Source organism: Tachyglossus aculeatus, chromosome 5 (assembly GCF_015852505.1).
Source record: "Tachyglossus aculeatus isolate mTacAcu1 chromosome 5, mTacAcu1.pri, whole genome shotgun sequence".
NCBI lineage: Eukaryota > Metazoa > Chordata > Mammalia > Monotremata > Tachyglossidae > Tachyglossus > Tachyglossus aculeatus.
Genome location: NC_052070.1, coordinates 100,626,958 through 100,650,694, shown reverse-complemented (window position 1 = coordinate 100,650,694; position 23,737 = coordinate 100,626,958). Strand labels below are relative to the sequence as shown.

Below are 23,737 nucleotides of genomic sequence, written 5' to 3'. Positions count from 1 at the left end.
CAGCAAGGGAGAGCCTTAGTCCCTACCTCTCCTGAGATTTCCCTCTGGAGGGATCTGGGGCTAGATGACTGATAGGGCTGGTCAGAGCATCTGGAACTGGTGGGAAGGTTGATGGGGGGACCGGCAGCCATTTTGTCTCTCACCACCAACCGTGATTTCTGACGGAGCCGTCAGACGGATGGATTCTGAGACGAGTGGTTTAGACTCTGGGCTTCCTATGACCCTTTGTGGGGATAAGCATCTCAAGGAAAGGGCACAGAGAAGAGGTCTGAGGGAGTGTGAAAGGGTTCAGAGGAAAGCAAGGTGTTGGAGGAGTGAGGGAGAGAGGGAGGATGTTTCATTTCCCCCTTTAGATGAGGGGGAGATCTGGATTCTTCCTTCACTAGACTGTAAGCTTGTTGTGGATGGGGAATATGTCTTTTATACTGTATTATTGTACTGTCTCAACCGCTTAGTACAGTGTGCTGCATACAGTAAGCACTCAATAAATACCACTGACTGACTGCACTTATAGACACACACACACACACACTCAAACTTTTCCCATGGTCAACCCTCACCTCAGCCATCCCATTGTTAATATTAAGACTCCTTCTCGGTCCCTTTTACACACTCTTACAAAGCAGGCAAGAGGCAGAGCCAAGTTTAGAACCCAGATCCCCTGATTCCCAGGGCCGTGTTATTTTTTTCCACTAGGCCATGCTGCTTTTCCAGGCTGCTTTTGCCAGGTTTAGGTAGTGAGAGCCAGCGGAGGAAAGGGGGATTTGGGGAGGAACTCCAAAGAATGAGTCTGAGCGTGGCCATCTCAAATCCTCAGATCAATGGTCCGGGCCACTATTGCACCTCCAATAGTGGTCCCGGGATGCTTGGAAGGAACTGTGTCTTTGCAGCAAGATAGGGCCACCTGGCCCCATTAGGATGCAAATCTTTGCTTTAGATTCCTTTAAATGTGCAGCATGCAAATTAGGTTTCCTCTCCTTAGAGAGACAGCATGAGAGACAGAGGGACCTTTCTCTAGCTCTTTATAGATGAAGAGAGCTAATTTATTCATTGAACTGAAAAGCATAAGAATAACATATACCCTATGCAGATGTAAATGGTGTACTAGTCATCTCCTTTGGGTTTTCAAAAGAATAATTCCCATTGTTGTTGCTGGGGACAAGTCTGTGCTTCCATGGCCAAGCCAATCATTGGTGAATGGCATTTATTCCGCACTTACTGTTTTTTATGGTAATTGTTAAGCACTTACTAGATGCAGGCACCGTAGTAAGTGCCGGGGTGGATACTGGCTAATCGCACTGGACACAGTCCATGTGTGTGCTCATTTCTCGTGATGCCAGTCCATTCCTCATGGACTTAATCCTCATTTTACAGACGAGGTAACTTTGGCCCAGAAAAGAGAAGTGACTTGCCCAAGGTCACACAGCATTCAAGTGACAGAGCCGGGATTAGAACCCAGATCTATCTGACTCCCAGGCCCATGCTCTATCCACTGGATCACACTGCTTCTCTTCTCCACTTTCCACTTATCCACTTAGTACTGCAGAGTGCTGTACTAGGCACTTGGAAGAGTATAATACGGTCTGTGCCGGCTGACTTTGAAATTCCCATTGCTGCTCCTGGGGACAGTTCTGTGTTTCCACGGACAATCTTGGGGTCTCTAATAGTGAGCCTTTTAGGGGAGAACAGACTGGGCCTTAACTGATTCCGATTCCTTTAAGAAATGCTTCAGAAAGACCATTGCTCAGGTAGTCTCAAGCCCCAGCTTTAGAGATGAATTGTTTCAGTGTGGTTGAAAAGTGCTGAGTTGATATCTTCAGAACTTGGTTTCCTCAGTTGGCCCCAGGCCATCTATCAATCGATCAATCAATAGCTTTTATTAAGCACCTGCTGTTTGCAGAGTACTCTACTCAAGGCTTAGGAGAGGATAATAGAATTAGTCATCATGGTTCCTGCCCTTGAATAGCTTACAATCAAGTAGGGGAGACAGACACTGAAATAAAGTACAGATAGGAGGAAGAAATTGAGTAGAACAATATGTATCGTCCTCATCAATGGTATCTATTGAGCGCTTACTGTGTGCAGAGCTCTGAACTAAGTGCTCAGGGGAGTAATAATAATGATGGCATTTATTAAGCACTTACTATGTGCAAGGCACTGTTCTAAGCACTGGAGTACAATGTATAGATGTATTATGAGGGGGTGGTGAGTAATTAAGTCTTTAAGGAAATATGAATTAAGAAGGTCTTTGAAGGTGAGGAGAGCTGTGGGCTGTAGGATATGAAAAGGGACAACATTCTAGAAATAAGTACCAAAGAATGAGAAATTGGGGGCAGGAAAGGTGAGAAAGAGACATAGCAAGTAGTTTAGCTTGAGAGGAATGAAGAGTGTGAGCTGGTCCTTAGTGGGAGGAGGCCTTCCCAGACTGAGCCCCCTCCTTCCTCTCCCCCTCCTCCCACTCCCCATCCCCCCCGCCTTACCTCCTTCCCCTCCCCACAGCACCTGTATATATGTATATATGTTTGTACGTATTTATTACTCTATATATTTTATTTGTACATGTTTATTCTATTTATTTTATTTTGTTAATATGTTTTGTTTTGTTCTCTGTCTCCCCTTTCTAGACTGTGAGCCCACTGTTGGGTAGGGACCGTCTCTGTATGTTGCCAACTTGTACTTCCCAAGTGCTTAGTACAGTGCTCTGCACACAGTAAGCGCTCAATAAATACGATTGAATGAATGAATGAATGGGAGAAGAGAGTAGATACGTAGGAAGGAGAAAGCTGATTGAGGGACTTAAAGGGGTTGGTCAAGAGATTCTGTTTGATTTGGAAAGGAATGGGCAATCATTAGAGGTTTTTGAGGAGTGGGCAGATGTGCTCAGAGAGAGATTTCAGAAAAATGGCCAGGACAGCAGAGTGAAATATGCACTGGAGACGGGAGAGATGGGAGGCAGAGAGGTCATTGAGGAAGCTGATTTAATAGTCAAGCTGTGATGTGACAAATGCCTGGACCAGAGGGATGGCAATTTTGATGAGATGCTTGAAACATGGAGGCTGAACTGAGAGGATTTGGTGGCGGAATGAATGCAGGTTGAAAAGTGTGGTCTGGGGACGACATGAGAGATTAAGGTGGAGGAGAGGAAGATGAATTTATTGATCAATCAATCATATTTATTGAGCACTTACTGCATGCAGAGCACTGTACTAAGCACAGGGAGAGTATGAACAACAGACTTGATAGTCACATTCCCTGCCCATGATGAGCTCACAGTCTAGAGGGGAAGATGGGCATTAACAGAAATAAATACATTACAGATATGACCATACGTGCTCTGGGGCTGAGGGTGGAGTGAATAATGGGTACAGATTCAAATGCAAGGGTAACTCAGAAGAGAGAGGAAGTAGGGAAAATGAGGGCTTATTTGGGGAAGGCCCCTTGCAGGAGATGGGATTTTAATAAAGCTCTGAAGGTGGCGAGAGTGATTTTTGGATATAAAGCGGGGAGGGTGTTCCAGGCCAGGGGCAGGATGTAGACAATCAGATGCTAATAGGGTGGCTGATGGTAACACTCAGAAAGACAAGACAAAGAGCCGCAATGACTCTCCCCCTCCTCCCCCTCCCCATAACCCCCCCCACCTCCTTCCCCTCCCCACAGCACCTGTATATATGTATATATGTTTGTACGTATTTATTACTCTATTTATTTATTTTATTTGTACATATTTATTCTATTTATTTTATTTTGTTAATATGTTTTGTTTTGTTCTCTGTCTCCCCCTTCTAGACTGTGAGCCCAGTGTTGGGTAAGGACCGTCTCTATATATTGCCAACTTGTACTTCCCAAGCGCTTAGTACAGTGCTCTGCACACAGTAAGCGCTCAATAAATATGATTGAATGAATGAATGAATCACAAATGTTATACCTCACATGATGATGTCGTGTAGCATCACTTGATGATGTCCTAAAGACTCCACTTCTTTTTATGGTATTTGTTAAGTACTCATTGCCTATCAAGCACTGCTCTAAGCGCTGAGGTAGGTATCAGTTAAATCAGTGGCAGACTTTGTCCCATATTGGGTTCGTAATCTAAGCAGGAAGGAGAACAGGCCCCAGACTGTAAACTCTCTAGATTGTTCACTTATCTCTAGACTGTAAACTGGTTGTGGGAAGGGAATGCGACTGTTTATTGCTGTACTGTACTCTCAGCGTGGCTCAGGAGAAGCAGCGTGCCTCAGTAGAAAGAGCACGGGCTTGGGAGTCAGAGGTCGTGGGTTCTAATCCCGACTTCCCCACTTGTCAGCTATGTGACTTTGGGCAAGCCACTTAACTCTTCTGTGCCTCAGTTAACTCACCTGTAAAATGGGGATTAAGACTGTGAGCTCCACGTGGGACAACCTGATTACCTTGTATCTCCTCCAGCTCTTAGAACAGAGCATGGCACATAGTAAGTGCCTAACAAATGCTATCATTATTATTAGTAGTAGTACTACAGTGCTCTGCACAAAGTTAGTGCTCAATAAATCAATCAATCAATCAATCAATCGTATTTATTGAGCGCTTACTATGTGCAGAGCACTATACTAAGCGCTTGGGAAGTACAAATTGGCATCACATAGAGACAGTCCCTACCCGATAGTGGGCTCACAGTCTAAAAGGGGGAGACAGAGAACAGAACCAAACATACCAACAAAATAAAATAAGTAGGATAGAAATGTACAAGTAAAATAAATAAATAAATAAATAAACAGAGTAATAAATATGTACAACCATATATACATATATACAGGTGCTGTGGGGAGGGGAAGGCGGTAAGGCGGGGGGGATGGAGAGGGGGACGAGGGGGAGAGGAAAGAAGGGGCTCAATCTGGGAAGGCCTCCTGGAGGAGGTGAGCTCTCAGCAGGGCCTTGAAGGGAGGAAGAGAGCTAGCTTGGCGGATGGGCAGAGGGAGGGCATTCCAGGCCCGGGGGATGACGTGGGCCGGGGGTCGATGGCGGGACAGGCGAGAGCGAGGTACAGTGAGGAGATTAGTGGTGGAGGAGCGGAGGGTGCGGGCTGGGCAGTAGAAGGAGAGAAGGGAGGTGAGGTAGGAGGGGGCGAGGTGATGGAGAGCCTTGAAGCCCAGGGTGAGGAGTTTCTGCCTGATGCGCAGATTGATCGGTAGCCATTGGAGGTTTTTGAGGAGGGGAGTGATATGTCCAGAGCGTTTCTGGACAAAGATAATCCGGGCAGCAGCATGAAGTATGGATTGAAGTGGAGAGAGACACGAGGATGGGAGATCAGAGAGAAGGCTAGTGCAGTAGTCCAGACGGGATAATAAATATGATTGAATGAATGAACATTGAATCCCCATTTTACAGATGTGGAAACTGAGACCTGAAGAAGTTTAGTGACTTGTTCAAGGTCACACATCAGGCAGGTGATGGGGCCAGGATTACAGTCCAGGGCCTCTGACTCCCACAGCTGGGCTCTATCCATTAAGCCACTGGAAGTCATTAGCCAAAACTGTTGGATGGATGAGCTCTCTGAGGGAGAGGAGGAGGATCTGGAAGAGGAGGAGAGGTAGAATGGGGTTGGGAAGAGGGGGAAAAGTGAGGGAGAGGGGAAGAAGGAGGAGGAGGAGGAGGATGATCAGGGCCGAGGCTGGAGGACACTGCTTTAGATAGGCGAAGGGGAAGAGGAGTGGACACCAAAGGAGCTACATGTGGCTCTGAATGGGCTGAGGGAGATTCAGCCATCATGATCCTCTCCCCACCTGATCCATCCCTACATCCCTTGCTGTGGTCTGGAGGGGTCTGTATCCCTTGGTGCTGCTGACAGTGGCTTCCCAGGCCACAGGGCTATAGGGAGGCTGGATCTTGGCTGGTCTCCCTCACTGCAGCCTCCATGAGCAGCTCCTTCCTGCTCGAGGCCCTCTCAACCCATCTCATGTCCCCTTCCCATGACCCCACCCTCTGTCCCTCTCTCTTTGCCATCCTGCAGCAGGACTTGGGGAGCGCAGCGGAGAGAGGCCCCTCCGGCCGATTCTGTTGTGTTGTTTTTTAAACTCTCATTAGCGTGAAGAATCCCAGGGACACGCTAAGCTTCCAGGGATAAGTATTCCCTGCTCCACTGCCTTCTTGAGACTTCAAAGTCTCCTCCAACACTGCCAATATCCCTGGCTTTACGGCGGGGGCTTCCTAAGGAGGCTCTGGGGGAGGGAAGGAGCTGGGGGTGGGGAGGGACCCACCCTGTTAATAGGAGGAAATATTGCCTTGTAAGTCTTTATGTGATGCTCTTTGGCTTAATGCTCAGTTACCAATTCCATTTTATAACTCCCATATTGAGTGAATTAAGTCCTCCATGCTGGTAGTTATTAAATAGGTGATAAGTGTTTTCTAATACAGTAAAGGGTGTCCTGGCTGCTTTCTATTTCCCTCCAGAAGACAGCTCTTCCACAGCTGTGTCCTGCCGTGGCACTTTCTGCTCTGGCTTCTGAGAACCACTGCTTTGAGGATTCATTCATTCAATCATATTTATTGAGCGCTTACTGTGCGCAGTGCACTGTATTAAGCACTTGGGAAGTACAAGTTGGCAACATATAGAGACCCAACAGTGGGCTCACAGTCTAGAAGGGGGAGACAGAGAACAAAACAAAAACATATTAACAAAATAAAATAAATAGAATAAATATGTACAAATAAAATAAATAGAGTAATAAATACATACAAACATATATACATATATGCAGGTGCTGTGGGGAGGGGAAGGAGGTAAGGCGGGGAGGATGGGGAGAGGGAGGAGGGGGAGAGGAAGGAGGGGGCTCAATCTGAGATGGTCTGAGGATGGTCCCCAGCTCTCCTGCTGCAAGGCGCTTTCTCTTCCAGAATCCCCCAGGTCCAGTCTTTGGCCCAGGTTGGGATCTCTGCCATTCTGGAAAGCTGACAAGAGGCAGGAAGTTAGCACAGCTTCTCCTTGCCTTGCTCCATCGTTTCACCCCAAAGAAATGGTGGGAGGGAGAGCCAATTGTTATCTGCTCCGTTCTCTGCCAGGCGCATTGTCTTTATTCAGGGTAATAGGTGTGGTAGTAGTAGTAGTAATAATATTTATATGGTATTTAATAATAATAATAATAATGGTGATGGTATTTGTTAAGCACTTACTACATGTGAAGCATTGTTCTAAGCACTGGGAGGGATATAAGGTGATCAGGCTGTCCCAAGTGGAGCTCACAGTCTTAATCCCCATTTTACAAATGAGATGACTGAGGAAGAGAGAAGTTAAGTGACTTTCCCAAAGTCACACAGCTGACAAGTGGCAGAGCTGGAATTAGAACCCATGACCTCTGATCCCAATTCTGTGGTCTTTCCACTGACCCACGCTGCTTCTCAGTTAAGCACTTACTATGCATCAAGCACTGTTCTAAGCACTAGGCTAAATAACAACTTATTTAGATTGGACATAGACCCTGTCCCAAGTGGAACTCACAGTCTAAGTAACAGTAGTAGTAATTGTCATAGTTAACATTCTTAGACTGGCAACTGGGGAGTCTCCAGTACTCTACCAGTCTCAGGAATGGGAGGGAGAGTCAAACAGAGGCCTACCCATTCAATTCCTAGCTTGGTCGATGGCTAGCAAGTGGAAGGTAATCGGCTATGAGTCAAAACTCACCTGTGCTGGGCAGCAGCGACCTGAGAGAGAGTCAAGGGTGGAGACTCTAGCTGACTGTGCGGAAGGAGGCAGTGGTAAACCACTTTCGTATTTTTACCAAGAAAACTCAATAGATACACTATCAGAATGATTGCAGATGGAGGCGGGCTTTCTGGGAGAGACGTGTCCACGGAGTCACTATGGGTCAGAAATGACTTGACAGCATAAAACAGGACATTTGTCATGGTAGCATTTCTTGAGTGCCTACTTGGTGCCACGCACTGTACTGGGTACTTGGGTTGTACAGATCCATGATTGTTACTACCACTACTATGAAGGGCCAGGGATGGGAGCTGCGGCTGGATGCCCTTGCTCCCCTCCTCCATTGGAAAAACACGAAGGACCACCCGGTATATTCCCAAATATTACTATTTTCACCAAATAGCAGCGGGGCTATGCTCCGAGTCCCTACTGTGGTGTTTCGTGGGAGTGACAGGGAAACTGCTCTTTGATCCTGAGATTAGACCAGTAGTGTTGGTGTCTGTGTATGTGTATGTGTGTGTGAGGGGGTGTGGGGAGAGAAGGGGAGAAGCAGGTACAGGATCTATACCTGGGGGTGGAGGGAGGGAGGAGAAGGGGAGAATGTGTCAGTGGGTCACCATCGTCTGACGCTGATGGTCATCCCTGGCTTGTTCTCATTCTGGGCCATTTTGCCACCTCTGGCTAGCCTGGGGAGCAATCCTGGTGCTGGCTTTTCCAAGGCCTGGGGCGGGACCCAGCTCCCACACATCTCGCCACCCCAGCAGGCTGGGCATTGCCGGAGAAAGTCAAACACAGACTAATTCAGCCTGGTTTAAACCGCCTGGGTGAAGTTTCAGGTGACTCTGGTGACAGGTCCTAGCAAAGGCTGCGTCCCCCGCCTTCCTCCTTGACTTTGATCTGTGGCCCAAAGAAGCAGCATGGCCTTGTGGATAGACTATGGGCCTGGGAATCAGTAGAACTTGGGTTCTTATCCCAGCTCTGCCACTTGTCTTCTGTGTGATCCTGGGCAAGTCACTTCACTTCTCTGTGCCTCATCTGTAAAATGGGGATGAAGACTGTGAGCCCCATGTGGAACAGGGTCTGTGTCTGACCCGATTTGATAGTATAATAATAATGATGGTATTTGTTAAGTGCTTACTATGTGCCACACACAGTTCTAAATGCTGGGGTAGGTACAAGGTCATCGGGTTGTCCCACATGGGGCTCACAGTCTTCATCCCCTTTTTGCAGATGAGGTAACTGAGGCACACAGAAGTCTAGCTGCTTGCCCAAAGTCACACAGCTGACAAGTGGCGGAGCCGGGATTAGAACTCACGATCTCTGACTCACAAGCCCGTGCTCTTTCCATTAAGCCATGCTGCTTCTCTAATTGTACTGTACTGTATTGGGCTAATTGTACTGGACTGTATCCACTCAGTGCTTAGTACAGTGCCTGGCACATGTAAGCGCTTAACAGATAGCACAGTTATTATTATTGTTAACCAGGGCTAGAAGCTTCCCAGTAACTTAGCAGTCTACATTTGCCTGATGCCCGGCTATGAGTGGCCACCTCTGCCCTGGGTGTCTCAGACTGGGGCTCCCTTTTGGAGGTCCCTGTCTGTCCCAGAACTTCTGGTGGCTGCAGGGACCCATGAGGCCTCTTGTGGAGCCTCCGTGGAGCGGTTCCAGTAGCCGGAAGTTGTGCCATCTTAGGAGGAAAGAATCTCGTGTTGTTTGATGGGGCCCAGGGTGCGGTAGAGGCACCTGCCTCTCTGGGTGACTCTCTACTGTCGGTCACGGCTCTTTTTCTTTAGCCCAGAAGTAGACTCAGATCCTGAAGCCTCCTGCCTGCTGGTGGTGGTACTGGGGTGGCCCCCTGCTTCCCACCCAGTGGGGCCCCAGACAGGACGCTGCTTAGAGGCTCCAATCTGACCTCCCCCAGGGGACGGTGGAGGCCCAGGCCAGACAGACGGCATCCCCCTCAGCCCTGGGCAGCTGCGGGGAGATGGACAACTGCAACTTCCCGCCAGTGTCTCCGTCCCCTCTGCCCCCCGCCGCCCCGCCGGTGCCTGTGCGCTGCGGAGCCGCTGCTCAGACACTTTGTTTATAATGCTAAACATCTCAGATAATTGAAAGCTAATGCTTCTGTCTGGATCACTAGACATAATATGCCTGGATAACAAATCAATTTCCTCATTGCCCTCCGAGACGCCGGAGTCAAATGGGCCGGCGTGTGTTCCTCTGCCAGTGCATTGGCTGCTTTAGGGACTGCTGGAACCAGAGTCCCTCAGCACAGCTGGAGCCCAGCCTGCCCAGGGGCACAGCCTGGCCTACCCCGGGGCACAGTCTGGCCGCTCTGCTGGGCTCTGTGTGTCAGCAGGTGAGGCGGGAGGAAGTTAGCGGGCAGTGGCCGGGGCCGGCACTGGGCTGAGGGACCAGTCCGACAGAGCTACTAAAGTGGGAATAGTGGGGTTGATGGGTCTTCCCACCACAGCTGGGCTGCTCCAGGCCCAGCACCCAGGTCCACCCTGAATGCGCAGGGACCCTCATTCAACCTGGGCTATCCTGGGCTTGTGGCCAAGGCTGTCTGTACTGCTGGGCCAAGCTGAGTGTGGACTTCCTAGGTTGACTGGCTGTTGTCTTTGCCCTGGCCCAAGCTCCGAGACCATTCTCCTTTCTGCTTCGATGGTGAGCCCCCTGGGAGTCTGGGACTGCATCTGTCCCAATTACCTTGTACTTCCTCCAGCGCTTAGCACAGTGCGGCTAGCAAGACCTAGTGAATAGAGTCCAGGCTTGGGATTCAGAAGGACCTGGATGCCAACCCCAGCTCCACCACTTCCCTGCTTTGTGACCTTGAGACTGTGGGACAGGGACTGTGTCCAACCTGATTTGCTTGTATCCACCCCCGTGCTTAGTACAGTGCCTGGCACATAGTAAGCATTTAACAAATACCGTAATTATTACAGAGAAGCAGCATGGTGTGGTGGATAGAGCACAGGCCTGGGCGTCAGAAGGTCATGGATTCTCATTCCAGCTCCTTGTCTGTTGTGAGATCTTGGGCAAGCCCCTTCACTTCTCTGTGCCTCAGTGACTTCATCTGTAAAATGGGGATTAAGACTGACAGTCCCAGGGACTGTGTCCAACACAATTCGCTTGTATCCACCCCAGGGCTTAGTACAGTGCCTTGCACACAATAAGCGCTTAACAAATACTACAGTAATTACTATTACTTCACTTCTCTCTGACTCAGTTACCAAATCTGTGAGATGGAAAGTCTTACTGTGAGCCCTCTGTGGGACATGGACTGTGTTCAATCTGATTAGCTTGTATTTACCCCAGCGCTTAGTATAATGCCTGGCATACAGTAAGTGGTTAACAAATGCCATAAAACACCCACAGTTATTTACAATTATTTCTAAGTGCCAGCCTCTGGGAGACAACTGAATGTGGAAGAATCAGATCCCCAGAATTTGTCTGTTTTTTTAGAGGTGTTTGCAAGATTCCTGAATACGTTGTCTCCCAGGCCCAAGTACCCCATGACACTGCCAGTGCTCAGCGCTATGGCCTGGTAGTTCTCTGACATCTCTCTTCCTGCACTCATCAGAGCAGGGGAGAGATACTGTCACGCCAGCACCGGGCTAGAGGATGTAGTGCCCAGAAGGCCACACTTGCAGCTGGGAGCAGGCCTCATTGGCCAAGCTGTCAGTTAATTGTACTTATTGAACACTTACTGAGTGCAGAGCACTGTACTAAGCTCTTAGGAGAGTACAATGGAACAATAAACAGACACATTCCCTGCACACAACAAGCTTACAATCTGGAGGGGGAGACAGACATGAATATAAATAAATAAATGACAGATATGTACAGAAGTGCTGTGGAGCTTGGTGGGGGATGAATAAGGGGAGCAAGTCAGGGTGACACAGAAGGGAGTGGGAGAAGGGAAAAGGAGTGTTTAGTCAGGGAAGGCCTCTTGGAGGAGGTGTGCCTTCAATAAGGCTTTGAAGGGGGTGGGGGAAATAATTGTCTGCTGGATATGAAGAGGGAGGGCATTCCAGGCCAGAGGCAGGATGTGGGTGAGAGGTTGGCAGTGACATGGATAAGATCAAAGTACTGTGAGGAGGTTAGCCTTAGGGGAGTGAAGTGCGCAGGCTGGGTTGTAGTAAGAGACTGACAAGGTGAGGTAGGAGCTGGCAAGGTGACCGAGTTGACAATTCTGGGGTGTTTGGCAGATCAGGACACGTGGAGATGGAAGGGGGATGCTCTCCCGGAGAGGAGGTTCCCTAGTACCCCCAGGGTAAGGCCAAGGCCCAAGCCCCAGCTTCTCCTGTTCTTGAAAGTGGGCAGAGAAGCTGCCAGCCTTGTAGAATCTGGGGGATATGCCCATCTGTCTAGCTGACATGGGCTCCTGGTCCTGACTTCACCCAGTTTCCTATTTCTGCTGAGCAGCAGGGGGCATGGCTCTGAGGAGTCGGCCTGCCCTTTGTTGGTGGACAGACAGGCTCCACATTCAATCCAGATTGCAGGACCAAATGGGCTCCTCTCTTGACCCCACCCAGAGATTTACTGAGCGCTTACTGCATACACAGCACTGTACTAAGAAATCTGAAAAGTACAATACAGTAAGTAAACACCATCCCTGTCCTGTATTTTACAAATGGAATGCACATTATTCATTTATTTATGTATTTTACCTTCAATGATCTTAGAAGGTTCTTCCTGATTTGGGTGTATTCCTGAAGTGCGAGATATGTCATTGTAGAGGACCTATCAGTAGAACAGTAGTTGGCAAATTCAGGCTTCGAACTCCCAGGTGAGAGTCGAGTGCCTGTGGAAAGCCCCATCAGGATTTGGGGCTAGGGCTGGGGCTTGACAACCCACCTTCTCTTGGTTTGGCTTGGCAATCAATCAATCAATAATATTTCTTCAGTGCTCTCTGTGTGCACAGCACTGTGCAAAGCACTTTAGAGAGTACAAAAGAATAAGCAGACACTCAAAGAGCTTACAATCTAGCAGAGCAGAAGCAGTGTGACCTAGTGGATAGAACACAGGCCTGGTGGTCAGAAGGACCTGGGTTCCAATCCCATCTTGGCCACCTGTCCATTGTGTGACCTTGAGCCTGTGGCATTTTGAGCCTGTGTCCATTGTGACTTCTCTGTGCCTCAGTTACCTCATCTGTAAAATGAGTTTTGAGACTGTGAGGCCCATGTAGGACATTGACTCTGTCCAACCTGATCGGCCTGTATCTACCCCAGTGCTCAGTACAGTGCCTGACACATAGTAAGTGCTTAACAAATGCCATAAAAAAGCAGGCAGATCCTAAACTAAATAGAGGCAGAGGAAGTAAGAGAGTTAAAGTACATGTGCGAAAGTACTATGAGGGGGTTGGGGTGAGTATTAAAGTGTTCAGAGTATCAATCAATCAATCAATCAATCGTATTTATTGAGCGCTTACTATGTGCAGAGCACTGTACTAAGCGCTTGGGAAGTACAAATTGGCAACACATAGAGACAGTCCCTACCCAACAGTGGGCTCACAGTCTAAAAGGGGGAGACAGAGAACAGAACCAAACATACCAACAAAATAAAATAAATAGGATAGAAATGTACAAGTAAGATAAATAAATAAATAAATAAATAGAGTAATAAATATGTACAACCATATATACATATATACAGGTGCTGTGGGGAAGGGAAGGAGGTAAGATGGGGGGATGGAGAGGGGGACGAGGGGGAGAGGAAGGAAGGGGCTCAGTCTGGGAAGGCCTCCTGGAGGAGGTGAGCTCTCAGCAGGGCCTTGAAGGGAGGAAGAGAGCTAGCTTGGCGGAGGGGCAGAGGGAGGGCATTCCAGGCCCGGGGGATGACGTGGGCCGGGGGTCGACGGCGGGAGAGGCGAGAACGAGGTACAGTGAGGAGATTAGCGGTGGAGGAGCGGAGGGTGCGGGCTGGGCAGTAGAAGGAGAGAAGGGAGGTGAGGTAGGAGGGGGCGAGGTGATGGAGAGCCTTGAAGCCCAGGGTGAGGAGTTTCTGCCTGATGCACAGATTGATTGGTAGCCACTGGAGATTTTTGAGGAGGGGAGTAATATGCCCAGAGCGTTTCTGGACAAAGATAATCCGGGCAGCAGCATGAAGTATGGATTGAAGTGGAGAGAGACACGAGGATGGGAGATCAGAGAGAAGGCTGGTGCAGTAGTCCAGACGGGATAGGATGAGAGCTTGAATGAGCAGGGTAGCAGTTTGGATGGAGAGGAAAGGGCGGATCTTGGCAATGTTGCGGAGCTGAGACCGGCAGGTTTTGGTGACGGCTTGGATGTGAGGGGTGAATGAGAGAGCGGAGTCGAGGATGACACCAAGTTTGCGGGCTTGTGAGACGGGAAGAATGGTAGTGCCGTCAACAGAGATGGGAAAGTCAGGGAGAGGACAAGGTTTGGGAGGGAAGACAAGGAGCTCAGTCTTCGACATGTTGAGCTTTAGGTGGCGGGCGGACATCCAGATGGAGATGTCCTGAAGGCAGGAGGAGATGCGAGCCTGGAGGGAGGGGGAGAGAGCAGGGGCAGAGATGTAGATCTGGGTGTCATCAGCGTAGAGATGATAGTTGAAGCCGTGGGAGCGAATGAGGTCACCAAGGGAGTATGGAGTATGGTGTTCATTCATTCATTCATTCAATCATATTTATGAGAGCTTACTGTGTGCAGAGCACTGTACTAAGCGCTTAAGTATGGAGTCAGGTGCATAGGTGCCCAGAAGGGAGGAGAAACAAGGTGCCCATGGTGGACCCTACTGGGGGAAGAGTAATTGTTTTCTGCAGACTTCTCCATCCCCTTCCTGCAGTGGTCTCCCCTTCCTGTTCTGATGAAGTGGATCTGGGTCTCCAGTTTACTGGAGGGAGGAAGGGAAAAGAGGAAGGAGGGAGGAAAAGAGGTAGAGAGGGAGGTGAGGAAACTTCTGAAACAGGAAAGTCAAGAAATGCCAACCTTCAGGGGAGCAGGAATAGCATTTCATCACAAAAATTGTCGAGGTAGGATTATGCAAATGACATGCTAATGAGACACACATTTTATGACCATTCTCTTGTGGCTCTCCTATTTCATTTCGCTGAAAATAGTGTATGGGGAATCCCGGGCCTAGCTGTCAAACAGCAGCAAGCTGGGGCATGCTCTGGCCAGCCCACCCCCTTTCCTTAATTGAAGGGGAGCAGAGCTGACCTGAAGTTCCTCTGAGGTACTGGGGAAGCCCAAGAATCTCTCCTTGTGTGTGCTCCAGAGCACTGGTTCTGGCCTATTTGCTCTGCTCTTGACATGCTCCCTGCAGGGAGGGGCCTAGCCAACTCTCTTTTTGGATGTGACCAAGATGGCGGGGGTGGTTGATGCTTGGGGACTCTGGCCAGATCCCACTGCCCCTCTGATAGGGGTCTCTGGGTCGCAGGGAAATGGGTGGGAGGGTGGTAATTGGGTAACAGGACTGGGAGGATGTTCTGTTGCCCTCTGGGGCAGGGTAGTGGGTCAGGCGGGATCAACCTTCGGTCTGCAGAGTGACTTTGAATGGTAGCCTGGTGTAGGGATGGAAGAAACAGAAATCAGGGACTTGGGAGCCCCAGGGAGATAGTAGGAAAGTTTGGCTGGGAGTCTGGAGCCAGAGGGGTCGTTTGAGTGTGGCAGAGACAGTGGCTGGGGGTGAGGAGAGGTGGGGGAATGGACTTGGTCCTGAATGGGGGACTGTCCCCTGCCCACCCCATCTCACCACGAGGTCTGAGGAGATCCAAGCTAAGCAGCCTTTCCTTCTCTCCTCAGACACATAGAGAACTGGAGGAGCCTCCACACACTCAACGCTGTCGACATGGAGCTTTACACGGGACTTCAGAAGCTGTGAGTCCTCTGGGGAGGGGCTGGGGGCTTCTCTGGAGCTGGGAGGCTCAAACTTTGGGGTCCCTGGATCTTCACCACATTCCCCTTCCTGAATGGTGGGAGATTACCAGCATTTCCCTCCTCTGAATACTCCCCCAGCACTTAGTACAGTGCTCCGCCCCCATATTCAATACCATTACTATTACTACTACCTGGGATCTGGAAGAATTTTGGGCCTGAGAGTCAGAGGACTCTGCCACTTGTTTGCTTTTTGACCTTGGGAAAGTCACATAACTTCTCTTTGCCTCAGTTACCTCATCTGTCCAGTGGGGATTAAGACTGTGAGCCCAATGTGGGACGTGGACTGTGTCCAACATGATTAGCTTGTATCTACACCCACACTTACTAGAATGGCTGGCACAGAGTAAGCTCTCAGATGCCATTTAAAAAAAATCCAGTCTTCCAGAGTCAGCAGACTCACCCTCCTGGCCTGAACCCCTCTTTTCCCCTGCTCACGATCCTCGGTTCTAAGATGGGGGAGAGAAATGAGTGGGTGGGCGTGAGGGGTTGTGAAGGGAGTGGGAACCTGCTGGAGCAACAGGGCTGAATCAACTTGAATCCGGGTATGAACCATCTCTTGGCCAAGCATGGGCTAAGGGAGCAGCAGAGAGACAGGGGAGTGAGTCAGTCCATTTTTGCAGTTGCTCCTATCCAGCAGGTGTGTCTGGAGGGCCCACTCCCTGCAGGGATCACCCTGGGGAAGGATAGGGGGAAGGAGGCAGGAATGTTCATCACCCTTTGAGGAATTCTTGTTAATTATACTTTCAGAGAAGCAGCGTGGCCTAGTGTATAGAGCATGGGTCTGGGAGTCGGGAGGACCTGGGTTCTGATTCTGATTCTGCCACTTGTCTGCTGTGTGATCCTGGGCAAGTCACTTCACCTCTCTGTGCCTCAATTACCTCATCTGTAAAATGGGGATTAAGATTGTGAGCCCAATGTGGGACATGGACTGTGTCCAACCTGGTTAGCTTGTATCTACCCCAGTGCTTAGCATGTTGCCTGACACATTGTAAGCGCTTAACGACTACTGCATTTATTATTATTAATAATAATAGTTGGGAGCAATCATTCAATGGTACTTATTGAGTGCCGATTGTATGCAGAGCACTGTACTAAGCACTCAGGAGAGTATAATATAGCAGAGTTGGAAGACAAGTTCCCTTTCCTGCTCACAGTAACCTTACAATCTGTATTTGTTAAGTGATTACTATGTGCTTGACACACTGTACTAAGTACTTGAAGAGATACGAGGTAATCTGGTTGGACACAGCCCTTGTCCCAAATCCCAAATGTCTCAGCTTACAGTCTGAGTTTTGGGGAAAACAGGTATTGAACTCCCATTTTACAGCTGAGGAAGCTGAGGCAGAGACTGGATGACTAACTTGCCCAAGGTCTCATTCCTTTGATTCCCAGGCCCTTGCTCTTTCCAATAGTCTGCTCCATTTCTCTGGTTTCTCTTCGTCTCCTGCTCTCTGCTTCTCACTTGGCCAGCCTAATCCTTCCACTCTCACCCCCGATCTCTGGACCAGCCTAGTGCTGTGGCCCTCACGCGGTTCAGCCCCTCCAGGTGCTCTCTGATCCCCTGTCTCTGACCATCTTTTTCTAGGACCATCAAGAACTCAGGACTCCGGAACATCCAGCCCCGTGCATTCTCCAAGAACCCTCACTTGCGCTCCATGTGAGTACTGCTGCTGCCCTCTGGGGCCAGTACCCTTGGGGTGATTGTCCTCCAGTCCCCTGGTTTGGGCTTGGCCTGAGACCCTAGAGCAGGCCCAACCTGGCAGGCGGGGGAGACTGGCCCAGATCAAGCGGGTTTGGGAGAGGTGTGGAGGAAGGGACAAGGCCCTAGAAGGGCCCAGGAATCATTCCAATTCTGGTGGATAATTAACGCCCACCCCAGGGCCCTCCCCCTCACACTCAGCTCCTCGGCACGATGTGGAACCAGACCTGACCACGGCAGCCTCCGTCCCAGCTTCTGGGGGACTGATCTCTCCACCGAGAGAGGAGAGGAGAAAGGGCACTGTTGGAAGCAGGCTCTGCCTCCTGAAGAGCCAGCAGACACTTGCCCTAGCTCTCCTGCCAGGGAGCAGTGGGGTCCGGCTTATGGCAACTAGCAGCTTTCCTCATTAGCAGCCCAGCCTCTCCTGGAGAAACATCTCTCCCTCCCACCCTCAGAGGGGAGGCACACAGCAGGACAGCCCTTCTGGTTGCGCCTTGTTAGCACTTAATGAACGCTTGAAGACTCTCACTGTCACTCGGGGCCTGCAGTGGCCAGCTGGCCTACCTAATTATCCAGTCATGAGCCGCCGAGGTGACCTGCTCCCAGAAGGCAGCAGGCATGGATCAGTAATCCCTCCAGCCGGCGGCTTAACCTGGGGTCTGGATGACAATCCCCCAAGGGAGAGCCCTCTGTACAGTGCTCTGCACCCAGAAAGTGTTTTCTTTAGGTTTCTATACCCAGCAGCAGTTCAGCTCAGGGCTCTGCACCCAACAGACACATATTACAGTGCTTTGCATGTAGGCGTTGCTCAATTGAGGGCGGGAGGATGATGGTGATGGTTGATGCTCAGTAGGTGCTTGGTGTGTCACACCGAGGAGTTTCTGGTCAACATTGTTGATGGGGATGATGATACTGATGATTTTGGTAGCAAGCTACTGAGATACACAGGGAGAAGCCAGGAGCCGACTTAAGGTTTGGGATTTGGATTGTTTGGGGGGTCAGGGTATGACAAGCTGATTTGGAGCAATGGGATGGGAAACTGCATACCTAGAAGCTGGACTTCCTTTCCTTTCATGGGATTTGCTGGTGAAGAAAGGGGAGTGGGTCAAGTGCACTTGTCTGCTGTGTGACCTTGGGTAAGTCACTAAACTTTACTGTGACTCAGTTACCTCATCTGTTGAATAGGATAAAGACTTTTTGATTTCAGTGGGGTTTATTGATGAAGAAGGGGAAGCAGGGCATGTACACTTGTCTGCTGTGTGATCTCCCAAGTGCTTAGTACAATGCCCTGCACACTGTAAGTGCTCAATAAATAATAAAGGGCCCTACTGAGAGATCACCTTCTGCAGAAGGCCTTCCCAGACTGAGCCCTCCCTTTTTCCTCTCCTCCTCCCTCCTCCCCATCCCCAATGCACTTATGTATTTTTGTACATATGTATTACTCTATTTTATTAATGATGTGTATATAGCTATAATTCTATTTATTCTGATGGTATTGATATATGTCTACTTGTTTTGTTTTTTTCTTTTGTCTGTTTCCCCCTTCTAGATTGTGAGCCTGATGTTGGGTAGGGACCATCTCTAGATGTTGCTGATTTGTACTCCCCAAGCGCTTAGTACAGTGCTCTGCACATCGTAAGCGTTCAATAAATGTGATTGAATGAATGAATGAATAAGTGCGATTGATTGACCTTGGGCAAGTCATTTAACTTCTCTGTGCCTCAGTTAGCTCATCTGCAAAATGGGGATTAAGGCTGTGAGCCCCATGAGGGACATGGAATATTCCCAATCTTGTACCTACCCCAGAGCTTAGTACAGTGTCTGGCACACAATAAGTGCTTAACAAATACCATTAAAAAAATGCTTGTTAACTGAGGAGAGAGTTGGGGACATAGTAGCTTCTTGGTGATAGTGAGTCTAAAGATGGTTCTCTTTTCACCCCTCTCAGTCCTCATCATAACGCTGAGCCCGCCCCCACCCCCACCCCGCCAGCCCGACCAGGGCAGCTGCCAGTGAGACTCCCCTGGTGCCCTAGGCACCTCCATTCATTCATTCAATTGTATTTTTTGAACGCTTACTGTGTGCAGAGCACTGTACTAAGTGCTTGGGAGAGTATGATACAACAAAAACCAGACACATTTCCTGCCCACAACAAGCTTACAGTCTAGAGGGGCTCAATGCCCCTGATTCCATGGCTCTGTGCAATACAGGTCCCTGGGATAATGTATGAAGATCATTAGCCACATTTCAATTGGGTCATTCACTGGTGAAGAAGGGGGAGTGGGGCAGGTGCACTTGTCTGCTGTGGCATCTTGAGCAAGTTGCTTCACTTCTCTGTGCCTCAGTTACCTCATCTGTAAAATGGGGATTAAGACTGTGAGCCCTGGGCTCACAGTGTCCCCTACATTCCATGGAAACTGCCCTCTCAAAGGTCACCAATGACCTCCTGCTTGCCAAATCCAATGGCTCATACTCTATCTTAATCCTCCTCGACCTCTCAGCTGCCTTCAACACTGTGGACCACCCCCTCCTTCTTAACACGCTATCCAACCTTGGCTTCACAGACTCTGTCCTCTCCTCTTATCTCTCTGGCCATTCATTATCAGTCTCTTTTGCTGGCTCCTCCTCCACCTCCCATCCCCTTACTGTAGGGGTTCCTCAAGGGTCAGTTCTTGGTCCCCCTCTGTTCTCTATCTACACTCACTCCCTTGGTGAACTCATTCGCTCCCATGGCTTCAACTATCATCTCTACACTGATGACACCCAAATCTACATCTGTGCCCCTGCTCTCTCCCCCTCCCTCCAGGCTTGCATCTCCTCCTACCTTCAGGACATCTTCATCTGGATGTCTGCCCACCACCTAAAACTCAACATGTCCAAGACCGAACTCCTTATCTTCCCTCCCAAACCCTGCCCTCTCCCTGACTTTCCCATCACTGTTGACGGCACTTCCATCCTTCCCGTCTCACAAGCCCGCAAACTTGGTGTCATCCTCGACTCCGCTCTCTCGTTCACCCCTCACATCCAATCCATCACCAAAACCTGCCGGTCTCACCTCCGCAACATTGCCAAGATCCGCCATTTCCTCTCCATCCAAACCACTACCCAGCTCGTTCAATCACTCATCCTATCCCGAATGGATTACTGCATCAGCCTCCTCTCCGATCTCCCATCCTCCTGTCTCTCCCCACTTCAATCCATACTTCACGCTGCTTCCCAGATCGTCTTTGTGCAGAAACACTCTGGGCGTGTTACTCCCCTCCTCAAAAATCTCCAGTGGCTACCAATCAACCTATGCATCAGGCAAAAACTCCTCACCCTTGGCTTCAAGGCTGTCCATCACCTCGCCCCCTCCTACCTCTCCTCCCTTCTCTCCTTATCCAGCCCAGCCCGCACCCTCCACTCCTCTGCCGCTAATCTCCTCACTGTGCCTCGTTCTCACCTGTCCCTTCGTGGACCCCCAGCCCATGTCCTGTCCCTGGCCTGGAATGCCCTCCCTCCATACATCCGCCAAGCTAGCTCTCTTCCTCCCTTCAAAGCCCTACTGAAAGCTCACCTCCTCCAGGGGGACTTCCCAGACTGAGCCCCCTCCTTCCTCTCCCCCTCCTCTCCCTCTCCATCCCCCCCAGCCTTACCTCCTTCCCCTCCCCACAGCACCTGTTATATGTATAGACGTTTGTACGTATTTATTACTCTATTTATTTTATTTGTACATATTTATTCTATTTATTTTATTTTGTTAATATGTTTTGTTTTGGTCTCTGTCTCCCCCTTCTAGACTGTGAGCCAGCTGTTGGGTAGGTACCGTCTCTATATGTTGCCAACTTGTACTTCCCAAGCACTTAGTACAGTGCTCTGCACACAGTAAGTGCTCAATAAATACGATTGAATGAATGAATGAACATGGACTGTATCCAACCTGATTAGCTTGGGTCTACCCCAGCGCTTACTACAGTGCCTGGTACATAGGAAGCACTTAACAAGTAACACAAAAAATTCTGCTATCGGGGTTGGTTTGGGACTTGGAGCATAGGACCTGAGCACTGTGAGGCCCCTCGTGGGCCTCCTCCAAGCCCTGCCTGGACTTCTGAAAAGTTTGGAGTTCCCAAAAGGCTTCTATTTTGAGATTTCCCTCCCTGCAAGAGGAGAACTTTATTAGGGTCCACAGCCCATCTGGTCAGTCCCAGGCTATTCCATGGACCTAGCTTCCTCCTCATTTGGCTTTGCCTGTGAGAACTTCCTTGGTGGCCTAGGGCCTCTGCCCTACTCTGGGGGACACTGAGTTTGAGTGGGGATTGGGGTTTACATCAGGGGAGACTGACATGTCTTTACTCTGCCTGTGGCTTGAGTGGAGGATCAAGGAAATTTCCTGGAAATGTCACTGAAACCCTGGGCCCTGTTGAGGGCCAGTGCCAGTGGTCAGAAATGGTGTACCTTGAGAGCCCCCTGATGTGCCAGAGGGGTTTCAGGGAAGGTTGAAGAAGCAGATGATGGGGTCTGGCTTTTTGAGGGCTGTGACCCTTGTGACCCATCCCCTTGGGGAGGGAGGTGGGAAGAGAGCAGAGGTCTTCCCCTTTGCAGATGCTTGGTTTCCAGGGGACAAGGACCCCCAGGCTAATGCTGGAGGAGACCAGGAGATTCCTTGTCCTGGCTACTGGCATAGGGGTGGCTGATGCCTCTGGAAGAAGGAAACTTGGAGAGGTGGGATCTACCCCAGAACAGCAGCTACGTGGGTGCAGACCATGCTGTTGGCTATCAGGAGTCCGGCTGGGATGGACATGGCATTTGGGGCTGAGAGAAGCAGGGCAGGAGGATAGGGCACAATGGGGAAGGAAGAGAGGCTGTCATGTAAGGGGCTGGAGTCTGATCTGAGACTGACTACCCATCTTTGTGAGGATGATCCCTCCTGGCCCTTCTTCTCTTCCTTCTTCCTCCTCCACCTTTTCCTTCTCCTCCTCCTCTTCCTCATCTTCCTCCTTGTGGCAGTGGAGGTTCTCGGTTTTCAGTGCTGGGCCAGGGAGCCAGCCAGCCCCTGGGGGCAATGGGATTGATGGCCCCCATGGGTTTTTCACATGTGGGCAATGCTATTAGCGCTACACTCCAACAGCTTTGTGGATGGAAGGGCAGCCCGTTGAATTCCCACCATGCCCCTTGGAGCAGGAAAGTTCTCCGAGATGGAGCCAATATGGCAGCTCCACTCCTCGCCATCTCCCCGCAGGATGTGACCTTGTCCTCACCAGGCCAGAGGGTGAGCCAGAGTGGTTCTTCCACCTGTCCTGGGCCCATGGGGTGATCCACCCCCATCTCTGGGTCCGGGCTGTGCAGCCCGGACCCGGGGCTTCCCAGAACCCCCCCTCGACACCCCCGTTGTCCATCTCATGGTAAAGGGTGGAAGAAGTCAGGCAGGACCCAGCCAAGGACTGATTTATGGTCCAGCCCCGCATCCAGCCTTCAGTACTGCTGTCATTTATTAACTCAGACCATTAGAAAATCCCATCATCTCTCCTTAGGCTCCAAAGGGTGAGTTTTCCAGCAGCTGAAAGACATTGTCTCCTGGCAAACTGGTCGGGTTTTTCTGCCCTTCTCTTGCCTCTTCTTCTACTTCTTTCTTCGGGATGTGCTTGTGAGCGCTCGGCCTCTAGCTGAGCAACTTTATGGAATGCGCGGGGGCAGTCACCAATCGCTTACTCCAATGACAGGGACCTAGTTTGGCATTTTAGAACAACGGATGTAAAATCCCCCCTGCCCCCAGTCACCATTCAAATGGGGAAATGAGGGGTGAGATCATGAGTTCGTTTTCAAATGTCCAGGTGTTTGTGCCTCCTCATTGACTGGACCTCTTTCCTTCCTCTCCCCAGACTGTATGAGTCTTTCTGCTGGCAACAGGCTGCCTGTAGATGGAACAAGGGAAAGGCAGTGGGATCTGCTGGGAAAAGTTCTGGGAATGAGAACTTCTCTGCTGCCCACCCAGGGCTCCCTGGGACATGTCATCTCTTGAGTTTCCTCCCTGAATCTCTCTGGTCTCAGCTTACTCCTCTGGAAGCTAAGAGAGCAACGTTGGCCTCCATGCCAAGGAAAGGTGTTGAGGCAGGCAAATGGGTAGAATAATGGGAGGGGGAAAGTCCCCAAGAGGGAAGCAGTGTTGCCTAATGGAAAGAGCATGGGCCCAGGAGTCAGAGGACCCGGGTTCTAATCCTGACTCTGCCGCTTGTTGGCTGTGTGACCTTGGGCAAGTCACTTAAATCTCTGTGCCTCAGTTTCCTCATCTGTAAAATGGGGATTGAATCCTCCTCCTTCTGCCTTAGCCTGTGAGCCCCATGTGGGACAGGGCCTGGGTCCAACCTGATTTTCTTGTCTACTCCATGGCTTACCTGGCATATAGTAAGCACTTAATGAATACCCACAAAAAAAGGTCACTCACCAGACCCCAGTGTGGGTGGTCCTAATGAGGAGAAGAATAGC

At 50.0% G+C, this 23,737-nt stretch overlaps 1 protein-coding gene across 3 annotated transcripts in view; it reads left to right on the top strand.

The window, feature by feature from the left end:
- Window positions 1-23,737, top strand: part of NTRK3 (neurotrophic receptor tyrosine kinase 3) — a 375,014-nt gene that overhangs the window by 56,806 nt on the left and 294,471 nt on the right. For all 3 annotated transcript variants that reach the window (XM_038746593.1, XM_038746595.1, XM_038746594.1), the window contains exons 2-3: window positions 15,442-15,516; window positions 17,162-17,233. In XM_038746593.1, coding sequence (XP_038602521.1) covers window positions 15,442-15,516; window positions 17,162-17,233 — 147 coding nt within the window. The remainder of the gene's footprint in view (window positions 1-15,441; window positions 15,517-17,161; window positions 17,234-23,737) is intronic.